Here is a 25,933-nt window from a genome sequence, read left to right on the forward strand (position 1 = left end):
CTGCAGAAGGGTTGCAAGGAAAGATTTCCTTTTTGCCTCCCCAAGTTCCTTTTTATTATTTTTATTTTACTCTGCAAGAGAAACTGCCAGCTGTGCTGCGGTTTCAAGGAGGAGCCCAGTGAATTGCCAATCAAAATTAGTCAGCTTAATGGGAAGGTGAACATTATTAACGCAGTTAGAAAGAAGCTGGAGCTGCCTCACTGAGACTTGAGTTGGCAAAAAAAGCTTGGGTGAGTCTATCAAAAAATGGAGCAATAGATTACCAGGAATCTGGGAGCTTCTGGGAGCTTTGTTAAATCAGTTGGTTAAGGGACCATAAGGGTGTGGCTTCAAGGAGCTTTTCACCTACAACTTGAAATGGTAGTGCTCCTTTCCTCAGCCTTTGAGTCCCAAGATATATTAAGATTCTCTTCTGGAGCTTCCGAAGTAGCCAATTTCCCTATTTCCTAATCAAGGTGACCATGAGTTGATATAGTTCCAGATACCTGGATGTATATGAATAAAGGGTGAATGGGAACTGCTCAACAAAGCCTGTGGGATCCTCCCTGGGGAAGGGATACTGCTTGGTAAAAAACTGGAGTTCTCCATGCAGCCAGAGCTTCAAAGCATAGGTCCTGACCAAAGTTTAATTCATCACTTTCAAAGTAAAGGATGCAGCTTGCAAATTGGAAGCTCTCCTAGGCAGGAGATCTCCTTATCTTGGAGAGAAAGTGGAGATTTTATGCAAAACTTTGAATGGGAAGGAAGGGAGAAGGCAGATTACAATACAGTTATTTCTTGTGTTTGATTAATTTCTCACTAGTGCAAGGCAATTTGGGTATTCTCCAGTTCTGTAGGACCAGTTCTTCCTTGATGGTTTGATACCCTTGGGGTTGTAACTTGGTGGGGGTACAGAGTTCTGTGATATGAGTAGGATCTGCAATCTTTTAATATTCACAGGAAATTGTTGTCAGTAATTGATTATTTTAAGCTACATTGTAGGAGTCGGACTCCCAAGTCAGAGTCTTCTGGTGAAATGTTCACTCTTAGAAATCTAGATTATCAGTATATTAATTACATAAGTCACATCAATAATTAGGAAAAGCACAATTATTTTTATATAAATGCGTACTGTAATGCCACCTTAACCCATTACTGCTATTCCAGCAAGGCATTTTGTCTGCCTAGATATGTAGGTACTTTTCCAGTTGCTTTGTTTCTGTAACACTATAAGTAAGTCTGCCTCCTGGTTTACTAGCCCCAACTTTTAATCTATTGATTGTGAGAGTATTAACATAGAGAGAGAGTATTTGGATGGTGGTCCTATTGCCTTGTCTTTACTTTTAACTTTTTAAAATGTGTTTTATTTAAAGAAACAAAATAAGATAAAAGAAAAACAGAAAAGGAATACAAAACAAAATGAAACACAAGAAAAGAGAGCATTGAGATGTGCTCATCAGGGTGGAGTCAAAATATATAACAACAAATGCCAGTTCAAGAAAGTGTATATATATATATGTAGAAGAAACTATATTCATGAATGTCCATCTTTTCTTTATTTCCTTATAAATTGTTCTTTTGTTCTTTGCTGTGAATGTTTTTTACTTTATTCTTTTGGTTATTGTTATAATGTTAAGAAAGGATATATTTATATATTCTTATGTAAATCTATACATACACATAAATACACACACATACCCCCACACATAGACACACACCTCTCCTTCCTATCCTTGCTAGCTTTTCCTTTAATTCTGCTCCTACCTTGCCTTGTTTTTATTTTTAAAAAATTGTTTTCATGTGTCTGTACATCATTTTCCTAAACATTCTGTTTAGAGGAGAAAGTCGGCCTGTGAGGCAATAGCCAGTGGTATTCCCTCAATTCCCTTTTTAGGTACAAATGTTCCAATGATGTTTCCCCCCAAATATCTGGAATATTTCCAACACTGAGATTCACGGGGGACTGCTTTGAAAGAATCCTCAATGTCATGTTTCTACAAAATTGATCTCCTTTGTGTATATTCTCTCTGATTCAGATCTTCTTGAGGAGTTCCTTTTCTTTGTGCCATTTCAGGTGCTGCCCATGAGGCAGTTGAGTCTGAGTGTGTTAGCCCAGTGTCCTATCATGATAGAGTTTATTGCAAAGATCTTGCCAGATCCTTTCTGAGCAGGAGTGAATGGAATGTTAGTCTGACAATGAGGATGCTTAGGATTCGAGTGTGGCAAGTGACGCTAGCTAGTCATCTGTGGGCCAATCACTAGCCTTCTGCCTCTTCTCTTGTTTCATCACTAAAACAAGGACAGAGAGACAGAGGCAGAGAGAAAGAGAGAAAAAGACACACAGAGAGATAGATCCACATGCTTGAGAAATAAGAAAGGTGATTGGCTCTTTTTTTGACTACAATAAGGTCATTTGTAACATACCATCTGAACTACATAAACAATCATCAGATCTAGAATTAGGTCATGCAGAGTGAAATCAGAAAGGGAGAACTGACATCACACTTCAGCATTGCTGCTGAGATGTAAAGAATCATTTCTTGTGCTGTAATAGAGGGGAAGTAATTCTGGGAAGGAGGAGGGGGAACTGAAACTAGATATGAGACTTGGAAACTCTCCTCAGAAGCAGAGGGAAGGGCAGGTATCCGAGTTTCTAGAGCACACTCCACAAGCAAACTCTTGTTTCTCCTTTTGTAATGCCAGAGAAACTGAGGCAAGACACAGATCAGGTTTTTAATATTTTAATAGTGGAGAATTTGGACCTTGCAAGGAGAGGTCCAAGCACACCAGCTGAGTCATCCACCATGGTGAGTGGCCCACGGCAGGAAATAGGGAGTGAATTATATAGCAAGTGTCTTGGATTCATTGGATGGACTGAAAAGGAAGCAACCACTGACCAGTGGTCAGCAATGGTGTCTACTTCCTGTGGGACACATAACTCCTTGAAACTTAGACCTAGGATCTGACCATTTTCTGTCCTACAGCCCTCTGAGAACAGGGATCACAGAACTTCCTGAAACTCAGCCCCAAGGTCCTCCAGCCTCTGAGCAATCTTCACCTGCTCCCATTAAGTCCCTCCTCTTTATTTCATACATTTGAAGGTTTCTCTCACAAATCCTGTTACATTTCTTCCCGTAGGACATCTTTGTTATCTAGGCCTTCAGGCTGGTCCCTCTCTCCAGTATTAACTGTGACCCACCTTCTACTATTTAGAACCAGCACCAGCACATCTGTGGGAACTTTCAGGACCCATTTTAGCTGAGAAATCTTGACCTATTGTAGTGATTTGGTGCATAAGCAAGCGGGTGATGGGATATTGCTGCTTAGAGAAATGAGCAGGAATTGAAGACCCCCCCTTCCACCAATTAACACCATCTGTTTTGGAAACCCAGTCGTCACAGGGCAACAGATTGGCATCTGGCAGCCAGTATCAGCCATAGAACTACAGCACTGTCAAGGCCTGGGACCTCAGAGCCATTATCCTATCATCCCCACTCAAGCAGTCCAGACCCAGATTTATTTGGGCCAAAGGGACAAAGGTCTCATCTTCTGAAGTAGCTTCAGGCTGATAAGGGGCATAGAGCTGGCCCTGCCCAGGGGGGCCCAGACTGAGGAAGGGAGACTAGTGATTTGAAGCATCTAGGGGATGCTGAATGTCAGAATCAGGTCTCAGGGGATTTCAGAGTGACTCAGTAGTTGGATTTCATGGCATGGAGTCTGCAAGAAACACCTCTAATAAATAGATTAAAATTGCAAGGACAAAATATGAAAAAAAAAAAAAAAAGAAAAGAATAAATCAAAGTGTCATTAGTATGGGAGTTACTCGGGACAGTAACCAAGAACCTTACCCAGAGAAAGACTGGGGGGAAGATGGGGCTATCATGAATATCTCTTATCCAAACAGTTTTTACTATTTGGAAATATTTCAAAGAATATTTCCCTCAAATCCCTGCTTTTGTTTCCTCAATGGAATAGGGGCAATGTATGGAACAGTATGGCCTTAAGTGAGTAGAATATCTTTTATTTTATTTTATTTTTTTAAAAATAACTTTTTGACACAACCCATACCAGGGTAATGTTTTACAACATTATCCCTTGCAGTCACTTCTGTTCTGATTTTTCCCCTCTCTCCCTCACCCCCTCCCCAAGATGGGGAGTCCTATACATGTTGAATAGGTTACAGTATATCCTAGATACAACATATGTGTGCAGAACCGAACAGTTTTCTTGTTGCACAGGGAGAATTCCATTCAGAAGGTATAAATAACCGGGAAGAAAAACAAAAATGCAAGCAGTTTATATTCATTCCCCTGTGTTCTTTCTTTGGGTGTAGCTGCTTCTGTCCATCCTTGATCAATTGAAACTGAATTAGATCTCTTTACCAAAGAGATCCACTTCCATCAGAATACATCCTCAAACAGTATCGTTGTTGAGGTATATAATGATCTCCTGGTTCTGCTCATTTCACTTAGCATCAGTTCATGTCAGTCTCGCCAGTCCTCTCTGTATTCATCCTGCTGGTCATTTCTTACAGAACAATAATATTCCATAATCTTCATATACCACAATTTACTCAGCCATTCTCCAATGGATGGGCATCCATTCATTTTCCAGTTTCTACAAACAGGGCTGCTACAAACATTTTGGCACATACAGGTCCCTTTCCCTTCTTTAGTATTTCTTTGGGATATAAGCCCAATAGAAACACTGCTGGATCAAAGGGTATGCACAGTTTGATAACTTTTTGAGCATAGTTACAAATTGCTCTCCAGAATGGCCGGATGTGTTCACAATTCCACCAACAATGTATCAGTGTCCCCGTTTTCCCACATCCCCTCCAACATTCTACATTATCTTTCTCTGTCATTTTAGCCAATCTGACAGGTGTGTAGTGGTATCTCAGAGTTGGTCTTAATTTGCATTCCTCTCGTTAATAATGATTTGGAGCCTATTTTCATATGGCTATAAATAGTTTTAATTTCTTCATCTGAGAATTTTCTGTTCTTATCCTTTGACTATTTATCAATTGGAGAATGGCTTGATTTCTTATAAATTAGAGTCAATTCTCTCTATATTTTGGAAATGAGGCCTTTATCAGAACCTTTGACTGTAAAACTGTTTTCCCAGCTTATTGTTTCCCTTCTAATCTTGTCTGCATTAGTTTTGTTTGTACAAAAACTTTTCAATTTGATATAATCAAAATTTTCTATTTTGTGGTCAATAGTGATCTCTAGTTCTTCTTTGGTCATAAATTCCTTCCTCTTCCACAGGTCTGAGAGGTAAACTAAAATAGGATCTCTTTTTGCAAAAACTTTTCAGTTGTACAAAATAAATGTTTTCCTCAATTAGTACAAGTGTTAACAAAAATCAAAAGCAGTTTGAAACCCTGGCAGGGAGAATATGTGCAAAATCCATCTGCCAAACCTCTCCTAAGTATGTATCTCTCCTCCTGATAGACCTCAGGGTGGGAGGGTTTAACAGCCCTTTCAGAATTTACTTGCCTGGGAGCCATAATTAAAGAATGTAGGAGTTAGTAGTTGGGGAAGAAAGTTGCCATGGTCAGGGGCAAACAAGCAGCAGCATGAGCTGCTGAATCTGCAAGCCTGTGTCCCTTGGGCTGAAGTGAATCATGCTTCTGGTGTCCTTTACAAGCCATATCAGAAACCTCTCCAGGTCCATGGACAGTTTGCAGTAATTGGTCCCCTGCACACTTATTGGGTATGTTTGTTTGGCTGTCAAAAGAAATCCCCTTTCTTTCCATTTAGGCCCATGAGCATGCTTTTAAAATCACCTTTACAACTTTTTAAAAAAAAATTTACAATATAAATATAAATAACGATTCACAATATAGCTAATAAGTAAATAGCATTGGACCTAATTCCATAAAACTTATACATATTTCCAGCAGAGCTGACCAAATTTCAAAGCATAGCTCAAAATTTATACAAATTAGCCGGTGTGCATTTTAGAAAGCACTATATTTCATCTAATTAGACAATACAAACATGTGACTTCTTTAGTTACCAGACCTCTGTTTTAATAACTCATTTTTTTTCTTTTTTCCCTTTTTTATTATAGCTTTTTATTTACAAGTTATATGCATGGGTAATTTTACAGCATTGACAATTGCCAAACTTTTGTTCCAATTTTTCCCCTCCTTTCCCCCATACCCTCCTCACGATGGCAGGTTGACCAATAAATGTTAAATATATTAAAGTATAAATTAAATACAATATAAGTATACATGTCCTAGCAGTTATTTTGTTGTACAAAAAGAATTGGACTTTGAAATAGTGTGCAATTAATCTCTGAAGGAAATAAAAAATGCTGGCAAGCAAAAATAGAGGGATTGAGAATTCTATGTAATGGTTCATAGTCATCTCCCAGAGTTCTTTCGCTGGGCGTAGTTGGTTCAGTTCATTACTGCTCTACTGGAACTGATTTGGTTCATTTCATTGTTGGAGAGGACCACTTCCATCAGAATTGGTCATCATATAGTATTATTGTTGAAGTATATAATGATCTCCTGGCCCTGCTCCTTTCACTCAGCATCAGTTCATGTAAGTCTCTCCATGCCTTTCTGAAATCATCCTGCTGGTCAATTCTTTTTTTTTTTTTTTAATAACTTCTTATTGACAGAACCCATGCCAGAGTAATTTTTTACAGCATTATCCCTTGCACTCACTTCTTTTCCGATTTTTCCCCTCCTTCCTTCCACCCCTTCCCCCAGATGGCAAGCAGTCCTTTACATGTTAAATAGGTTACAGTATATCCTAGATACAATATATGTTTGCAGAACCCAACAGTTCTCTTGTTGCACAATCTCCAATTCAGGGAGAATTGGATTCAGAAAGTAGAAATAACCCGGGAAGAAAAACAAAAATGCAAGCCGTTTATATTCATTTCCCAGTGTTCTTTCTTTGGGTGTAGCTGCTTCTGTCTATCCTTGATCAACTGAAACTGAGTTAGGTCTCTTTATCGAAGAGATCCACTTCCATCAGAATACATTCTCAAACAGTATCGTTGTTGAGGTATATAATGATCTCCTGGTTCTGCTCTTAATAACTCATTTTTAAGCTAAAATCAAATCAAATACAGATTTAAGTTTCCAGTAATGTTTCGACATTTGCACAAAAATTTCTAAGATCTCGTGTTTAAAGTAAACAAATTCAGAATTCTAGCACATGCCATTTAATAGTTATTTAGTGTAATTGTAATTGTAAGAGATTCATCATGTGAAATCGAAAACTCATCTTGATATCTAAGGTGGTAATTTTAAGCTCAACATCCCCAGTCTAAATCATTAGAAGTTGTTCCTACTTAACAAAGTTGGAGATTATCAGTAAACTCATCCTTTACTGGGACCAAGGAAACTCAAGTTATTTCTCAGGGATAATAATCTTACTGCCAAAGTAGTTTTAAGAAGCCCAACGACCTTCCATTTTAGGCGGAATTCCAGAAAAAAGGTCCTCTTCACTTGCCAACTGTATATTTTTTAATTGTCATCAGCTTCCTTTGTTCTCTTGTACACCCCTTCCCTCTCCAGCCTCTCAAAATCAGAGCTGCATACGCTCAGGTCTCCAGGCTTTTACAATGCAAACCTGATCCAGATAAGTTTTTTTTTTTTCTTGGGCGGGTCCAGATACAAACTTAGTTATAAGCCAAATTTGTCTACAATTTTAGAAAGAAACCGTTACCTTTTGACTGTTTTCCCCAGTCCACCCAAATCTTTTTCCCTTTCCTCTGCCAACCGGAAAAGGCTTGAGGACTAGACTATTTGCTGCCAGCTTTTGAGAGCAGCCAAGTGCTTTTCTGTTTTTTTCCCCAATTCCCAAACCCTTAAATCTTTTGTTAACACAGTCAGTGCAAAGGGATTACAATTTTCATGTCCCTTTTGTGGGCTTTGATTCGAGCTCTTTTAAAACTGCTTTACTATTATATCCCAATTAACAAATTTCACTGAACTATTTGTGTATTCCCATGCTCTCACTCCTAGTCCATGCATTCCCTGCTACAGTCAGGGAATGGAGGAGGGAGGGAGAAAGAGAACAAGATTCTATTTATTCTATGCACGATCCTCCTGGAGGGACCTTAATTTAGTTGAATTTACTTCCCAATTACATGTAAAGAAAATCACTTATCTCATCACTGGCATTGTATGTTGATCATATCTAAAAACCCATATAAGCTGCCCAATGTGAAGCAATTAAATCCAATAAAGAAGTTAACACTCAGAGAGCATCTGTTTTATGCTAAGCACTTTTGCAATCTGGAAGCTTCCCAGTGACTTCTCTCCACGATTAGCTAACTTTATTTTAGCCCCCAGCTTGGCCAGAGCTGGGGTTCACAGAAAAAGTTAGACTTTTTTCTCTTTTAAGGCAGGAGCCAAGAGCATCTTCCCCAGTGTTCTAACTGCAGCTCAGAAGTTCTTTTCACTGGCTACATTTTAAATTTTTCCAGATACGAAAATCTAAATCACAGAACAGGCATGATACAGGCATTCTGCAGAAACACCCACAAAAATTACATGGCAGAGGGACGGCTGTTCCTTCCCCACCCAAATAGCAATCTCTCACCAAGTGCACTCTCTGGTGGTGTGTTAGATTTCTGCTCAGAACGTTTGGTTTGGACTTCTCCTTCCCCTTTTGCCTCTGGGAGAGCAGCTGCATTCTCATGGCATGAGATCCTATAACACACAGAGCCTCTCACCTCGGACCCCTTAGCCTGGAGGGGCTGGCCCATGCAGCAGTCTTCCAGAGCCCCCCTGCTCTATGCCATTTATCAGGACTTCCTTCTGGCTCATTAAGTGCCACCCCTTGTAACCTCCTACCCAGAGATTACTGGTCAACAGCAAATATGTCCAGGTATAAAGCAATCTCCTGATTTCCTGAAATCCAGAGTCCAAGGAATGGACCTGACTGTGAGCAAGGAAACCTTCTTCATCAGCAAAGAAACTATTAACCAGGGAAGTGGTACAAGCTTTGGGTCATTTTAAGAAATCTTCTGTTCCATTTCTGTATCAATTCTTCCTTTCATGCCTCTTTTGTATGGAATAATTCCTCCTTTTTACCTTTTCCTCCCAATGTTGATTTTTAGACTCACTTCATAATATTTAATCTAGCCTCAATTTTTGTTTCAAAGTACTTAGTAATGATGAGCGCCCTAAGAATAATATTGATAATACTTTCATTGATTAGAATTATTAATTTAATGTTTGAATTTAATGAGTCCCTTATAATTGGTCTTTAATGTTTTCCCTATATTTCTTCTGAACCTTCTGTATTAAAATTTCTATTAAATTCTGATATCATCACAAATATCTAAAAGTCTTTAAGTTTATTAAATGTCAATTTTTAAAATGAAAAATTAGGGGGCAGCTAGTTGGTGTAGTGGATAGAGCACCAGCCCTAAAGTCAGGAGGACCTGAGTTCAAATCTAGCCTCAGATACTTAACATTTCTTGGCTGTGTGACCCTGGGCAAGTCACTTAATCCCAATCCTGTCAGCAAACATATATAAAACTTTGCTGGTACATTAAAATAAAAGCAGATAGAAAAATGAAGTAAAAATCGGAACCCAACAATATGTTGTTTACCAGAAACACACTTATAAGTAGGAGATATACAGAGTTAAAATGGAGAGTGGTAAACAATTTACTGTGCTTCACCTGAAGATAGCAATCATGATATCAAACAAAGTTAAGGCTAAAATAGATTCAATTAAAAAAAGATAAATACAGTAGCCATATTTTGATATGAGATAGAGTTCTATTGAACTGATTTTTACAATTGAAACTGATTTTTATTTTATTTTAGTTTTAAATAATAACTTTTTATTTTTGAAATCCATGCAAAGATAGCTTTCAATATTCACCCCATGCAAAGCCTTGTGTTCCTCCTCTTTTCCCTAGACAAGAAGTAATCAATATTTGTTAAGTATATGAAATTCTAGAAACTAACTTTTAAAAAGTTAATGAATTATAGATATTAATACATTAATAGTGTGAGTCTTTAATATTTGAAATTGAGAATGGTAAATCTAACTAAAAGTAAATAAGAAAAACGTTAAGGAAATGGATAGAAATTTAGATAAACTAGATGTGATAGCTATCTGGAGAGAATTGACTAGAAATAGAAATAAATAAACCATTTTTCCCTCAGCACTTTATGATGCCTTTAAAAAGATTCACCATCTATTAGGACATAAAATTTCATAATTGTGATCAGAAATATTAAAAGTATCCTTTTCAGATCACAATGCAGTGTAAGAGGTACATTTAATAACAGACCACAGAAACACAGATTAAAAATTAATTGGCAATGAAACCACCTAATTTCAAAGGATGAGTGGATTAAAGAAGAAATCAAAGAAACAATAACTTGATTTAAGAAATATCATCATGAGACAACATGCCAAAACCTGTGGGATACACGCAAAGCAAAAATCACAGGAAAATTTATATCCTTAAATACTTGCCTCAATAAAGTAGAGAAAGAACAGACCAATGAATTGGGTCTGCAATTAAAATGGAAAAAGAACAAACTGAAAATCCCCAGTCATATTAGCCAATTATTTATCTATTTTAATTCTAAAACATAGAGAAGGAAACTGCATCACTGATACTAAAGACGCAGTGTTAAGCTACCACTAATGAAGATGAAATGAAATCAATTGGAACAAGTTATTTTGTCCAATTATATGTCAATATATTTAGTAATTTAAGTGAAATGGAAGCATATTTATAAAAATATAAATTGCCTAGATTAGAAGTAGAAATAGAATAGCTATAGACACACACTTTATGTATGTATGTATGTATGTGTGTATGTATGTATATATAGTTTTTATCTTTAATTTTTTAAATAGGTATTTTATTTTTTCAAATACATGCAAAGATAGGTCTTAACCTTAGCCCTTGAAAACACTGTGTTCCAAATTTTTCTTCCTCTCCCTTCATCCCCCAAATAGCAAGCCATCCAATACAGGTTCAACATGTGCAGTTCCTCTAAACATACTTCTATATTCATCATGCTACATGAGGAAATCCGGGTCAAGAGGGAGGAAAAAAAATGTCAGAGAGAAAAAAAAAGCAAACAAACAAAAACCACATCAAATATGTGAAAATACTATGCTTTAATCCAGACCTAACGCCCATAATTCTGTCTCTTGATGCAGATGGCAGTTTCCATCACTAGTCTCATGGAATTTCCTTGAATCACCACACTTCAAAAGAGATAAGTCCATCACAATGGATCATCCCATAATTTGGTTGTTACTGTGTACAATGTTGTCTTGGTTCTGCTCACTTACCCAGTAGGGGTCCATGCAAATCTGAGTTCAAATCCAGCCTCAGGTGCTTCCTGGTTTTAGAAGCCTGAGCAAGTCATTGAACCTCTGCCTGCCTCTATTTCCTCAAGTGTAAAATGGATGTGTGGAGAACACATCTTTCCCAGGTGTATTGTGATAATAAAACATGATTTTTTTTTCTTTGCTGAGACAATTGGGGTTAAGTGACTTGCGCAGAGTCAGATAGCTAGGAAGAGTTAAGTGTCTGAGATTAGTTTTGAACTCAGGTCCTCCTGACTTAAGGGCTGCTGCTCTATCCAGTGTGCTGCCTATCAGCCCCTAAATGAGATGTTTTGAAGGGCTTAGTACAGTTCCTAGTATAGTCTTGTTATTCAGTCATATGACCCTATCTGGGATTTTCTGGACAAAGATACTTGAGAGCTTTGCATTTCTTTTGATAGTTCATTTTACAGATGAGGAAATTGAGGCAGAGTCGAGTGACTTGTGCAAGGTTATACAGCTACATTCTTAGAGTAGATGTGGCCTCGGCTGCCTGACATACAATAGGCACCTAATAAATGTTCATTGCCTTGAGTTCACATCTTAGGCATCCACATAAATAATGGCAGGGGAATCCTGATTTTCCTCCCAGAGAGAGGGAAGTTGCTACTCTGTCTGGGGCAGGGAGCTCCTTTCAAGGGCTGCTGTGTCTGAATATCTTCTTCTTAGGCTCGGAGTGTAGTCTCCGGGCGGCTGGAGTGGGGAGTGTTTGTTGTCTCACCTCCCAACTCCTGCTCGTCCCCAAGGGCCCTCTGGAGCACCACCCTGAGAGGCTCCCTCCGTTTATGCCCTAGTCTGCCCACGAAGAAGTAAATGAGGGGGTTCACGCTGCTGTTCACACAGGCCAGGAGGTCACAGAGCCAATAAGACATGAGATATGTGTGGAACCAGAAACTCAGGACAGCCCAGATCCCCATGGGCAGGCAGCAGAGCAGGAACACGAGGACCGTGAGCAGCACCAGGAGGTAGAGCCTGGGGAGCCGCGGGGGCCGGGACCTGCACTGGACCCTCAGCAGCAGAGTCAGGCTGGACACGCACATCACACACGTGAGGAGGAGGAGCCACGTAACCAGGATGGTGAAGAAGGTGAAAATGTTATGATCAGAACTATGCCAAAGAACGAGAGACAGTAGCCCGCACATCCCGGCCAGAGCCCAGACCCCGGCGCAGATCGCGGCCGACGTGTGCTTGGGGCGACGGCATCGGTACCAGAGGGGGAAGAACGCTGAGAGACAGCGCTCGGTGCTGATCGCCGCCAGGAGGCTCAGGCCCGCAGTGTAGGACGTGTATATGAAGAATGACAGTATTGTCCATGTTACATCGTTAAATCTAAAAAGTGCAAGTATGGATCTAAGAAAAGAGCTACAAAGGAAGAGGGCGTCGGCCGCCGCCAGGTTGAGGATGTAGACGGAGAAGGGGTTCCTCCGGATGCGGAAGCCCAGGAGCCACAGGACGGCGCCGTTCCCCAGCAGTCCAAGCGGGGCAATGAGCAGAGAGAGGAGGTTCATCCAGTCATAAATGTCAAGGCTGCCAGATGAATTATGACCTTCACTATGCTCCGTTGAATTGTCAGAATAATATTCTGGGTATTCAGGCGTGGAGGACACAGTCATGTTGGGGGATCCGCGCTCCATGACGCCCTGCTCCTCTCAGACACCCTGGGGACACAGAGACATAGAAGGACATCAGGGAGTTTCCCGGCCATTTATGCCTCTCTCTACATTCAAAGCTCCTCTTCCTCACTGCCTCTTTCTAGGATGCCCCTAGGGGGCGCCACAGTGCATAGAGGTATGGGTCTAAAGAAAAAATGAATTATAATCTTGTCTTGGAAACTTACTAGTGAGAAAAATCATTATTTCACCCATATTAATAACTAATTGTTCAATTACGGTTAAGACTTGCCCTTCCTATTTCCTCCTTCAGAAACCAGTCCCTTGTAGGTTATTCCTCGGACTCTAAAGGACATTGCTGATGCATGAATTTGCTCCAGTCCTTGAGGTACGTGATTTTTCATCACGAAAGAGAAGCTTATGTAGGAATTATTACCCGATCATTGTTCGTGGTTCATTGGCTGGGGAGAAATGGATGCCTTTGTCCAGGTACCTGGAGGCAGCTAAAGCTCCTCATGCCCTCTGCAGGTAGAGAAGAAGGCTCTTGTCCAGCTCCTGGTCCACCCCCTCAGGGATTGTTGGTTTCCACCCTCAGGTATAGCTTCCTTTCTAAAGACTTTGAAAGAATTCAATACTCTTCAGAGGCATCTTTGGCTTCCAGCCAAGATCCTGATCTCAATGTCTTTTTTCCTAGCCATCATTAAAAACCAATTATTAATTACCACCACATTGTCTCCAGGACTTGTCATTACTTACATTGGGGGTGTAACCCTGGTCATATTATTCAACATTTGTGTCCCTCAGGTTCCAAATTTCAAAATGAGACCAAAAATTTTTTTTAAGAGGTATAGCTCCTTTATTTATTTATTTTTTATTTTTAAAATAACTTTTTATTGTTAGAACCCATGCCAGGGTAATTTTTTACAGCATTATCCCTTGCATTCACTTCTATTACAATTTTTCCCCTCCCTCCTTCCACTCCCTCCCCTAGATGGCAAGCAGTCCTTTATATGTTGAATAGGTTACAGTATATCCTAGATAAAATATATGTGTGCAGAACTGAACAGTTTTCTTGTTGCACAGGGAGAATTGCATTCAGAAGGTATAAATAACCCGGGAAGAAAAACAAAAATGCAAGCAGTTTATATTAATTTCCCAGTGTTCTTTCTTTGGGTGTAGCTGCTTCTGTCCATCTTTGATCAATTAAAGCTCAAAATGAGACCAAAAATAACAGGAACCTCACAGAGACCTTTAGATCAAATGAGGCAGTGTTTTTTTTTTTTTTTTAATAATTTTTTATTGATAGAACGCATGCCAGGGTAATTTTTTACAGTATTATCCCTTGCATTCACTTCTGTTCTGATTTTTCCCCTCCCTCCCTCCACCCCTTCCCCCAGATGGCAAGAGTCCTTTACATGTTGAATGGGTTGCAGTATATTCTAGATACAATATATGTGTGCAGAACCAAACAGTTTTCTTGTTGCACAGGGAGAATTGAAGTCAGAAGGTATAAATAACCCGGGAAGAAAAACATAAATGCAAGCAGTTTATATTCATTTCCAGTGTTCTTTCTCTGGGTGTAGCTGCTTCTGTCCATCTTTGATCAATTAAGGCTCTCTTTATCAAAGAGGTCCACTTCCATCAGAATACATCCTCAAACAGTATCGTTGTTGAGGTATATAATGATCTCCTGGTTCTGCTCATTTCACTCAGCATCAGTTCATGTAAGTCTCGCCAGTCCTCTCTGTATTCATCCTGCTGGTCGTTCCTTACAGAACAATAATATTCCATAACATTCATATACCACAATTTACCCAGTCATTCTCCAATTGATGGACATCCTTTCATTTTCCAGCTTCTAGCCACTACAAACAGGGCTGCCACAAACATTTTGGCACATACAGATCCCTTTCCTTTCTTTAGTATTTCTTTGGGGTATAAGCCCAGTAGAACCACTGCTGGATCAAAGGGTATGCACAGCTTGATAACTTTTTGAGCATAATTCCAAATTGCTCTCCAGAATGGCTGGATGAGTTCACAATTCCACCAACAATGTATCAGTGTCCCTGTTTTCCCACATCCCCTCCAACATTCCCCATTATCTTTCTCTGTAAATGAGGCAGTGTTTGTGGTATGCTTAACACTGTGCCTAGGACACAAGTAGATCATTAAAAAAAGCTGGTTTCATTTTCCTCTTTACATCTCCCTCTTGTCATGATGTGACAGAGAGGTATAGAACTGAGTCTTTTGGAGAAGATGGGGAATATGTGTCTCACCTTTCTTCTCTAATCACACTCAAATTCGCCCTTTGTTTCCCTTTCTCTTCTCTTTCTTTAGTACATGGGGGTTTGGCTTCTTTCTAAAATCTATGTGGACAGGCCTAAAGGTGAGCTGAACCACTTCATTTAAAACAATGGACATTAAAGTTAATTCATTTCATGGATGTATGCATGCCATTTTCTGTGTCTTTACTCTTTGATTAATTCATAAATTCATACTTCCAATTATTTATTTACATTTTAAATTATTTACCAATGACTTTTCCTTGGGCATAATTTATATTGTGGTATATGCTGTCCCCCTCAGAAAATCAGTATTTTAAAATCAAAGTGAATGGGACTAGTGAACATTCCTTAGAGTTTATAGGGTAAAGTAGGTCAAGCCTTAGATCTAGTCTTCAGGAAGTCACATCACCTCCAGGAAGTAGACAGCATCGTTGACCATTGAGTCAATGGTTTCTTTCTTTTCAATCCATCCAATGTATTTAAAAATCAGCAGGAAAGAGGAGGTATACCCTTGCCTTTTCTTCTACATAATTCATTGTCTTTTTCTGTCATGTGCCGTACCCCATGCTGGACTGTCCAGTTGATGTGTTTGGACCTCTTCTTGCAATGATGGAATAAATGCTTTCTATTTGTATCTGAAGATCATGGAACAAGTCACCCCGGTCTTTGGCAAATTCTCTCCAGTAACTGCCTGGGAAGAATCTGGGTGCCCCTGGCATCCCCCAGCATGGTGATGTGAGTTAAGAAAACCAAGCAGTTCCCGTATTTGGTGAGCCCACCATTCTCTGTTTCAGTTGTGGATATGTGTTAGTTACCTGATTTATGACAAATTATTTTCTCTCTGCCCAGTTTTTAACTTGTAAAGAGAAACAGTAATGATTGTTGTGAAGATCACATTATTTCAAAGGTGCTTAATATGAAACAAATGTTATATGAAACGGCTATATTGTATATGATTGCTTCATATTTAATAACTTTATGTGGGTTTTTAAATGTGATCAACATTCATTGTCTATGTTAAGATAAATGATAGTTTTTTGTATTTGTAAAGCAATTTGGGAAGAAATTCAATTAAACTAAGCCCTTCCCAGGACTAAGAGGATGGTACATAGAGGAAAGAGAGTCTCTTTCTCTTTCTTCCCCCTTCCCTCCTTCCCTGATTGCACCAGGGACATTTGGACAAAAGGGTGAGAGGGAGAGAAAGAAAATGAATTTACTGATTTCAGTGAAATTTGTTATTAGAGATAAAATAGTAAAAGCAGTTTTAAAGGAGTTTTAATCAAAGCCCAATAAAGAGATATGTAAATTGTAATCTCTTTTCACTGATTGTGTTAACAGAAGATTTTAAGAATTTATAAACTTTTAAGAAAACAAAAAAAGCAGTTAGTTGCTATCTTGACAACCCTGGCAATAAATGTCCTGCTTTTGAGTTATCAAGTGTCAGACTTCTAAGGGCCCTTTCAGCTTAAAAAACAAAAACAAAAACAAAACTGATATCTTCACCCTTTCTTGGATCACAAAAGAGAAAGTGTTTGTGTGAATTGGAAAATAATCAAATGGCAATTCAGTTTGTCTGGAACTTTTCATTAGAATTCAGGGAATCTAATGAACTAAAGTTAAGTGAAGTTTAAAATCTGTTCTAAGTTTTAAGAATTGTCTTGTTTTCTTGAAGAAAAGAAATGAAAGGGGATTTTCTATTTACCAGAGAAGTCATTAGAGCCCTTAGTTGTGGTGATTTTCTTCTTTTAGAATAATGGTTCTCTCTGGAAGAAGGTAGGTTTTCTGGAGGCAGCCTTAGTTGCAGTTAAGATCAATAATTACCCCAAATGCAGCCAGGTGATAAAAGTTCAGATCTTTTATTGCCTCCAATATAGCCCAGTTAGCTTAGAGGCCTCTCTCTCTGCTTGGTTCCAAGAGCTCTTGCAGCTTTGTCCTTTGCTTCTGCCTGTGTTTTCTTCAGCCTCCAATCAGCACAAAGATGGAATGAATCTCTTGTGTCCTTCACTTGGGGCTTGACTAGTTTTCTGGTGAGTCTTTCAGACCAGCTTGGTCTCAGTGGGGGAAGAGCAGGAGCCCAGCCATCATAATGGTGTGAGATGAAGATGAATCTGGTTGTGCCTCTGAGAGAGTGCTTCTCCTCAACTGAACTGATGCTCCCTTCTCAATCTTCAGCTGAACTCTCTCCGGCCACCAGCCAGCCAAGTGGAAAATGGAATGAATCTTTCTCCGAGAGCCTCTGTCTGTTTCTTATATATGAGAAAGAGGAATTGTGGGATACGAGAGAGGGATTATTCTCCCATAGTGCTCTCTGGCCCTAAGAGCTTCAAGGGAGGTGTGAATTTGGATATCTCATACTAAACCCTGAAATCTCCCAAACATGTGAACTCCAATGAGTAAAGGTGTGAACACAAGCATTGTATCAATTACATTGAGTTAACACTAAGATTCTAACATCTCCCTTGAGCTATCACCTTGTTTCAAGTTGAGTTAACACTAGGATTCCAACACTTAGTGTTAGCATATGTTTCCTGATAGCAAGCCTCAGTTTTTCTTTTAGGATCTTTTAACCATTCGTCTTTTTTGTACTATTGGGGTTAAACTAAGAAGATTAATCCCTCTTCCAGGTGATAGATTTTTAAACAGGAGCATTTTGATGGCACAAGAGATAGAGCACAAACTCTGGACTCAGGAGGACCCGCATTCAAATCTGCCCCCAGACATTTAACATTTAATAGGTGTGTGAATCTGAACAAGTCACATAACCACAATTGTCTTGCCAAAATAATAACTGATAGATTTTTAAATGCTAAAGTATTAGTCCTTCTGCACAATACCCAATTAAAGCTACATCATGAGCACAGAATTCCTATCAGCAATAATGTGTGAAAAACACACATTATCTTTAGAGAGAAAATTGAAATGGATGACATATCATTGTTCTTCTCAGGGATCTCTTCTGTTATCCTGGACATGCCATTAGTGCTGAACTCCCTTTTCTGAAATGAGGGAGACTAGTGAGATGGTTCTAGGAGTACTATGATATAAAAGGAAATTCTTTTTTAGTGTTTTATTTTGTTTTGAACATTCATTCATTAAATAAAGCAAGATCCATATTTCCTTATGAATTATGGTAGGAGAGAAAAACCAGAGCAAAAGGGAAAAACATGAGAGAAAACAAACAGTAGAAAAAGAGAAAAAGTGAATATAGCATCTGTTGATTTATAATCAGTCTCCATAGTTCTCTCTCTGGATGCAGATAGTGTTTTCCAGCCAAAGTTTATTGGGATTCCCTTGGATCACTGAACCTCTGAGAGGAACCAAGTCTGTTATAGTTGATCACACAATCTTGCTGTTACTGTGTACAATGTATTCTTGGTTCTGCTTCTTTCCCTCAGTATCAGTTTGTATAAATCTTTCCAGGTCTTTCTAAAATCAGCTTGTTCATCATTTCTTATAGAACAAAAATATGCCATCACATTCATATACCATAACTTATGTAGCCATTTCCCAGGTGATGAGTATCTACTCATTTTCCAATTCTTTACCCGCATAAAAAAAGCTGCTACAAAGATTTTGGCACATGTGGGTCTTTTTTCCTCCTTTATGATTTGCTTGGGATACAGTCCCAATAGTGGCACTTGTATGAAAAGGCAGGCACAGTTTTTTGGCTGTAGGGCATAGTTCCAAATTGCTCTCCAGAATGGTTGGATCAGTTCACAAGTTAACCAACAATGTATTAGTTTCCCAGTTTTCCCACAATTCCTCCAACATTATTTTCTTTTCCTGTCATCTTAGCCAATCTGAGAGATGTGAGTTTTAAGAATATTGATAGCAGGTTTATATACCATGAGTAAATATATGAACACTTTCCAGTGCTTTATAATTAGCCTTTAATGATTTCCTTCTATTACTTCCAGAAGTTTTATATGAAATTCAGTCCATCTAATAGACATTTTCATTCAGAATTATACCCACCTTTGATTATTCTTGGATACAATCCCTTTATTTTGTTCTTTGAAACTTTATGTTCCAAAATCGACCATCTTTGAGTATAGAACCTATCAACTCTTATGAAATACTGATTATTTTTCCCAGTATTTAATTTTTTTTCCCTTTTAGCTTGCAATATTTTCTCTTTTATCTGGAAATTTTGAAACACAGCTATGGCATTCCTGTAATTTTCTTCATAGGATCTCTTAGAGGGATGGTCAGTAGGTTTTTTCTAGTTCTACTTTACTTTCTTATTCTATTATTTTTGGCAATTTTCCTTAATAATTTCTTGCAATAATGTACCCAGATTTTTTTTATTATAACTTTTGGGTAGTCTGACAATTCTTATGTTGTCTCTTCTCAAACTGTTTTCCAGATCACTTGTTTTTTTTTTTTATCAGATTTTCTTAATTTTTCAATCTTTTAACACAATTTTATTCCGTTTGCCCAATCCTAATTTTCAAAGAGTTATTTTCTTCCAGCTCTATGCACCAGACTTATGGATTAGAAACATGGGTGTGCTCATGGAGTAAGTACAGAGAATAATGAAGCCCTTAAATAGATAGGCATAGATAAGGGGTCACAATCCTTCAATGTCTTCAGTACTGAGGAGAAATTGACCTATGGAGAGTAAGGATTGAGATGAGTCCAGCTGCACAACAATGACACTACTAACTAACCCGCTATCAGCAGCCTCTGAAAATCCCAAGAGAAAGGGGTTTTGATTAAGTGCTGGATGTTCAGAAGGGGTGAAGGGAAAGAGACCTAAAGGAATGGAGGGTATCAGGGACAAAAGGAGGAAAGCAATAGTTCCTTTATGATCAAATGAAATAGTGGCCTGTAATTTATGGAGCAGGTCACATTCTAATAAGTGGCTAAAGGTCTCAAGGACTAAGATAAAAGGTGAAAGGTACTGATCCTCTCATAAAAGGGGAGAGAGGTTCTGAGATATAGGCTGGAATGGTCTTCTTAGCAATCTCCCCAGCTGAGATACACTCTTGACTCTGGGGGGAGAAGAGTGGGGAAAGGAGCCCGGTTTAACACTGAGAATGTGGCACCAGGGTCAACTAAAACAGATCCTTCTTGGCCCTGTACGAGCAAGGAGCCACTTCCAACAGGAATCAGCAGCATGGTGGCCTGACTATCCCCCTCCTTGTGCCAGCCTTCCCGCCGCACCTCTCTGTAGGTGTATCATGCTGAGTGAATGAGGATAGAGTGGGGGTCCTTCAGGGTGGTCTGGAGGCTTTCTCTTTTCTTTGCAGCATCTCCTCCAGCTCCCTTTTACATTCTTTCCTCCCATGACTTGGTTTTTCCACAAGTAAAACAAACTCCTGCCCTGCTTGATTTTGATGATACAGAGTAGAGACAATAAGAAATGAGCTGCTGCCCTGCAGAAGGGCTACAAGGAAAGATTTCCTTTTTACTTTTTTTATCTTGCTCTGCAAGAGAAACTGCCAGCTGTGCTGTGGTCTCAAGGAGGAGCCCAGTGAATTGCCAATCAAAATTAGTCAGCTTAATGGAAAGGTGAAGATAATTTACACAGTTAGAAAGAAGCTGGAGCTTCCTCACTGAGATTTGAGTTGGCAACAAAAGCTTGGGTGAGTCTATCATGAAATGGAACGTTAGATCCCCAGGGATCTTGGAGCATCTGGGAGCTTTGTTAAATCAGTGGGTTAAGGGACCATAAGGAGTGTGGCCTCAAGGAACACTCACAACTTGAGTGAAATGGTAGTGCTCCTTTCCTTAGCCTCTGAGTCCCAAGATATCTTAAGATTCGCCTCTGGAGCTTCCCAAGTAGCTTTTTGGCACCATTTTCCTTTACCAAGGTAACCATTGGTTGATACAATTCCAGATACCCGGATGTGTATGAATATAGGGTGAATGGGAACGGCTCAGCAAAGCCTGTGGGATCCTCCCTGGGGAAGGTATACTCCTTGGTAAAAAAACAAAACAACAAAACAAAACCAAAAAAAACAAAACTAGAGTTCTTCATGCAGCCAGAGCTTTAAAGCATAGGTCCTGACCAAAGTTTAATTCATCACTTTCAAAGTAAAGAATGCAATTTGCAAATTGGAAGCTCTCCCAGGCAGGAGATCTCCTCCTGTTGCAGGGAAGGTGGAGATTTTATGTAAAATTATGAAGCAGAAGGAAAGAGAAGGCAGATTACAATCATTTCTAGGGTTTGATCAATTTCTCACTCGTGCAAGACAATTTGGGTATTCTACAGTCCTGTAGGAACAGTTCTTAAATGATGGTTTGAAATCCTTTGGGTTGATTTGGTATTGGCTAAGAAATAGATTAGTGGATCAGTGGAAAAGGCTAGGCTCACAAGACAGAATAGTCAATTATAGCAATCTAGTGTTTGACAAACCCAAAGCCCCTAACTTCTGGGAAAAGAATTCATTATTTGATAAAAACTGCAGGGATAATTGGAAATTAGTATGGCAGAAATTAGGCATGGACCCACACTTAACACCATATACCAAGATAAGATCAAAATGGGTCCATGACCTAGGCATAAAGAACGAGATTATAAATAAATTAGAGGAACATAGAATAGTTTATCTCTCAGACTTGTGGAGGAGAAAGAAATTTGTGACCAAAGATGAACTAGAGACCATTACTGATCACAGAATAGAAAATTTCGATTACATCAAATTAAAAAGCCTTTGTACAAATAAAACTAATGCAAACAAGATTAGAAGGGAAGCAACAAACTGGGAAAACATTTTCACAGTTAAAGGTTCTGATAAAGGCCTCATTTCCAAAATATATAGAGAACTGACTCAAATTTATAAGAAATCAAGCCATTCTCCAATTGATAAATGGTCAAAGGATATGAACAGACAATTTTCAGAGGATGAAATTGAAACTATTACCACTCATATGAAAGAGTGTTCCAAATCATTATTGATCAGAGAAATGCAAATTAAGACAACTCTGAGATACCACTACACACCTGTCAGATTGGCTAAGATGACAGGAAAAAATAATGATGAATGTTGGAGGGGATGTGGGAAAACTGGGACACTGATGCATTGTTGGTGGAGTTGTGAACGAATCCAACCATTCTGGAGAGCAATCTGGAATTATGCCCAAAAAATTATCAAATTGTGTATACCCTTTGATCCAGCAGTGTTTCTATTGGGTTTATATCCCAAAGAAATACTAAAGAAGGGAAAGGGACCTGTATGTGCCAAAATGTTTGTAGCAGCCCTGTTTGTAGTGGCCAGAAACTGGAAAATGAATGGATGCCCATCAATTGGAGAATGGCTGGGTAAATTGTGGTATATGAATGTTATGGAATATTATTGTTCTGTAAGAAATGACCAGCAGGATGAATACAGAGAGGACTGGCGAGACTTACATGAACTGATGCTAAGTGAAATGAGCAGAACCAGGAGATCATTATACACTTCGACAACGATATTGTATGAGGACATATTTTGATGGAAGTGGATTTCTTTGACAAAGAGACCTGAGTTTCAATTGATAAATGACGGACAAAAGCAGCTACACCCAAAGAAAGAACACTGGGAAACGAATGTGAACTATCTGCATTTTTGTTTTTCTTCCCGGGTTATTTATACCTTCTGAATCCAATTCTCCCTATGCAACAAGAGAACTGTTCGGTTCTGCAAACATATATTGTATCTAGATATACTGCAACATATCCAACATATAAAGGACTGCTTGCCATCTAGGGGAGGGGGTGGAGGGAGGGAGGGGAAAAAAAATCGGAACAGAAACGAGTGTCAATATAAAGTAATTATTAAATAAAAAATTAAAAATAAAAAACATTAAAAAAAAAAAAAAGAAATCCTTTGGGTTGTAACTTGGTGGAGCACGTCTGCAGTCTTTTAACATTCACAGGAAATCATTGTCAATAATTGATTATTTTAATATACACTGTAGAACTCTGACTCCCAAGTCAGAGTCTGCTGGGAAAATGTTAACTCTTAAAAATCTAGATTATTATCATATCAGTAATTATGAAAATCACCATTATTTTTACATAAACATGTACTGTAATGCCATCTTAACCTATTACTGCTATTCCAGCAAGGCATTTTGTCTGCCCAGATATGTAGGCACTTTTCCAGTTGTTTTGTTCCTGTAACACAAAAAGCAAGTCTGCCCGCTGGTTTACTAGCCCCAACTTTTGAATCTATGGATTGTGGGAGATTTTTAACACGGAGAGATAGCAATTAAATGGTGATCCTATTGCCTTGTCTTTACTTTTAATTTTGTAAAATGTATTTTATTTAAAGAAACAAAATGAGATAAAAGAAAAAGAGAAAAGAAATACAAAACAAAATGAAATGAAAGGAAAGAGAACATTGAGATGTGTTCAGCAGAAAGTCAGGGTGGAGTCAAAATATGTAACAACAAATGCCAGTTCAAGAAAGTACATATATATATACATTCATGAATGTCCATCTTTTTTCCTTATAAATTTTTTTTTCTTTTTTTGCTGTGAACGTTTTTAACTTCTTTCTGTTATTGTTATATTATTAAGAAAGGATATATTTATATGTACTTATGTAGATATATACATACACATATATACACACACACCCCCATATACAGACACAAACATATCTTTCCTATCCTTGCTAGATTTTGCTTTTAATCTGCCTTAATTAAACTAATTAATTTAGTTAAAAATTTTTTTTTTCATGTATCTGTACATCATTTTCCTAAAGGTTCTGCTTAGAGGAGAAAGTCAACCTGTGAGGCAATAGCCAGTGTTATTCCCTCAATTCCCTTTTTAGGTATAAATGTTTCAATGATGATTCCCCCCAAATATCTGGAATATTTCCAACACTGAGATTCATGGGGGATTGCTTTGACAGAATCCTCAATGTCTTGTTTCCTACAAAACTGAACTCTTTTGTGTAAATTCACTCTGTTTCAGATCTTCTTGAGGAGTTTCTTTTCTTTGTGCCATTTCAGGTGTTGCCCATGAGGCAGTTGAGTCCAAGTGTGTTAGCCCAGTGTCCTATCATGGTAGAGTTTATTGCAAAGATCTTGCCAGATATTTTCTGAGCAGGAGTGAATGGAATGTTGGTCTGACAGTGAGGATGCCCAGGATTTCATTGTGGCAGGTGACGCTAGCTAGTCACCTGTGGGCCAATCACTAGCCTTCTGCCTCTTCTATTGTTTCATCTGTAAAAACAGAACACAGAGAAAGAGATAGAGAGAACAAGACACACAGAGGGATAGATTCACATGCTTGAGACATGAGAAAGCTCTTTTTTTGACTGCAATAAGGTCATTTGTAACATACCAGCAGAACAACATAAACAATGATCTAGAATTAGGGCATGCATGGTAAGGACAAAATATGAGAAAAAAGAAAAGAATAAACCAAAGTGGCATCAGTATGGGGGTTACTAGGGACATAATCAGGAACCTCACCCAGAGAAAGAATGGGGGGAAGATGAGGCTTTCATGAATATCTCTTCTCCAAACAGTTTTTCCTAGAATAAATACCAAAGAATATTTCCCCAAATGCCTGCTTTTCTTTCCTCAAGGGAATAGGGGCAATGTGTGCAACAGTGTGGCCTTAAGTAAATAGGATCTCTTTTAGCAAGAACTTTTCAGTCGTATAAGACAAAGCTTTTACTTTTATAAGTGTTAATAAAAATCAAAAGCAGTTTGAAACCCTACCAGGGAACATAGGCGCAAAATCCACCTGCCAATCCTCTCCTAAGTATGTATCCCTCCTCCTGATAGACCTCAGGGTGGGAGGGTTTAACAGCCCTTTCAGAATTTGTTTGCCCGGGAGCCATAATTAGGGAATGTAGGAGTCAGTACTTGGGGAAGGAAAGGTGCCATGGTCAGGGGCAGACAAGCAGCAGCACTAGGGGCAGAATCTGTAAGCCTGTGTCCCTTGGGCTGAAGTGAATCCCGCTTCTGGTGTCCTTTACAAGTCATATCTGAAACCTCTCTAGGTCCATGCACAGCTTGCAGTAATTGGTCCCCTGCACACTTTCTGGGTATGTTTGTTTGGCTGTCAAAATAAATAAATCCCCTTTTTTCCACTTAGGCCCATGAGCATGCAAACATTAAAGCCATATTTGGAGTCAGTATGGAGATTCACTCTCATTCCTGCCCCGATTCTGAAGCTCCGTAGAAAGCTACATTCTCTGAACTTGGTGGAGATTTAGAATCTCCAATAATTGGCCAATGAGCTTGGAAGCTTCCTCAGTTGGAAAGACTATGGCAGCCATTGCTCTAGGTGGGAGGGTCTCCCCAAACTCACCAAGTTTATTTGAGAAGTAAGCAAGGAGTCTGGGATGGGTCTCAGAGACTGAGTCCAGACCCCTAGGACCGAGCTGTCCTTTCATCAACATACAGTATAAAGGGCTTTAGGGAGGACTAGGGAGAGGGAAAGGTCAGTTTAGCTTTCAGGGTCTTACACATCTTGGCCTGATCAGGGAGATTATGTACTTCCGCCCACAATAAGAAAAGGGGAAGTGGGAGTTAGTTCATGGCCCAAATACTTAACAGACTGATAGGCAAAGTGGGCCTTCAGACTGAGAAACTCTCCCCCCAGGAAGCCAGAAAGTTAAGGGTTCTATAGCAGCAGCCAGAGAAGCCTCCAGGGCTAGACTGCAGATCAAGATATCTACAAACTTGTATTGGGCTCATCATGGCTTCTGCTGACCACTTTTCTGACTACAGAAATTAGCTACAGGAGGAAAAAGCAAGAGCAGGA

At 39.0% G+C, this 25,933-nt stretch overlaps 3 protein-coding genes across 3 annotated transcripts in view; all 3 read right to left on the reverse strand.

Moving 5' to 3' along the window:
* LOC127540233 (mas-related G-protein coupled receptor member X4-like) overlaps positions 1-25,933 on the reverse strand; it is a 142,092-nt gene that overhangs the window by 12,619 nt on the left and 103,540 nt on the right. The window lies entirely within an intron of this gene.
* Positions 1-25,933, reverse strand: part of LOC127540228 (mas-related G-protein coupled receptor member X2-like) — a 121,460-nt gene that overhangs the window by 11,044 nt on the left and 84,483 nt on the right. The window lies entirely within an intron of this gene.
* LOC127540231 (mas-related G-protein coupled receptor member A-like) lies at positions 11,900-13,179 on the reverse strand. The gene has a single exon (XM_051964839.1). It carries the CDS (start codon positions 12,956-12,958, stop codon positions 11,990-11,992), a length of 969 nt encoding a protein of 322 aa, XP_051820799.1. The 5' UTR covers positions 12,959-13,179; the 3' UTR covers positions 11,900-11,989.

Source organism: Antechinus flavipes, chromosome 6, assembly GCF_016432865.1.
Source record: "Antechinus flavipes isolate AdamAnt ecotype Samford, QLD, Australia chromosome 6, AdamAnt_v2, whole genome shotgun sequence".
Taxonomy (NCBI): domain Eukaryota; kingdom Metazoa; phylum Chordata; class Mammalia; order Dasyuromorphia; family Dasyuridae; genus Antechinus; species Antechinus flavipes.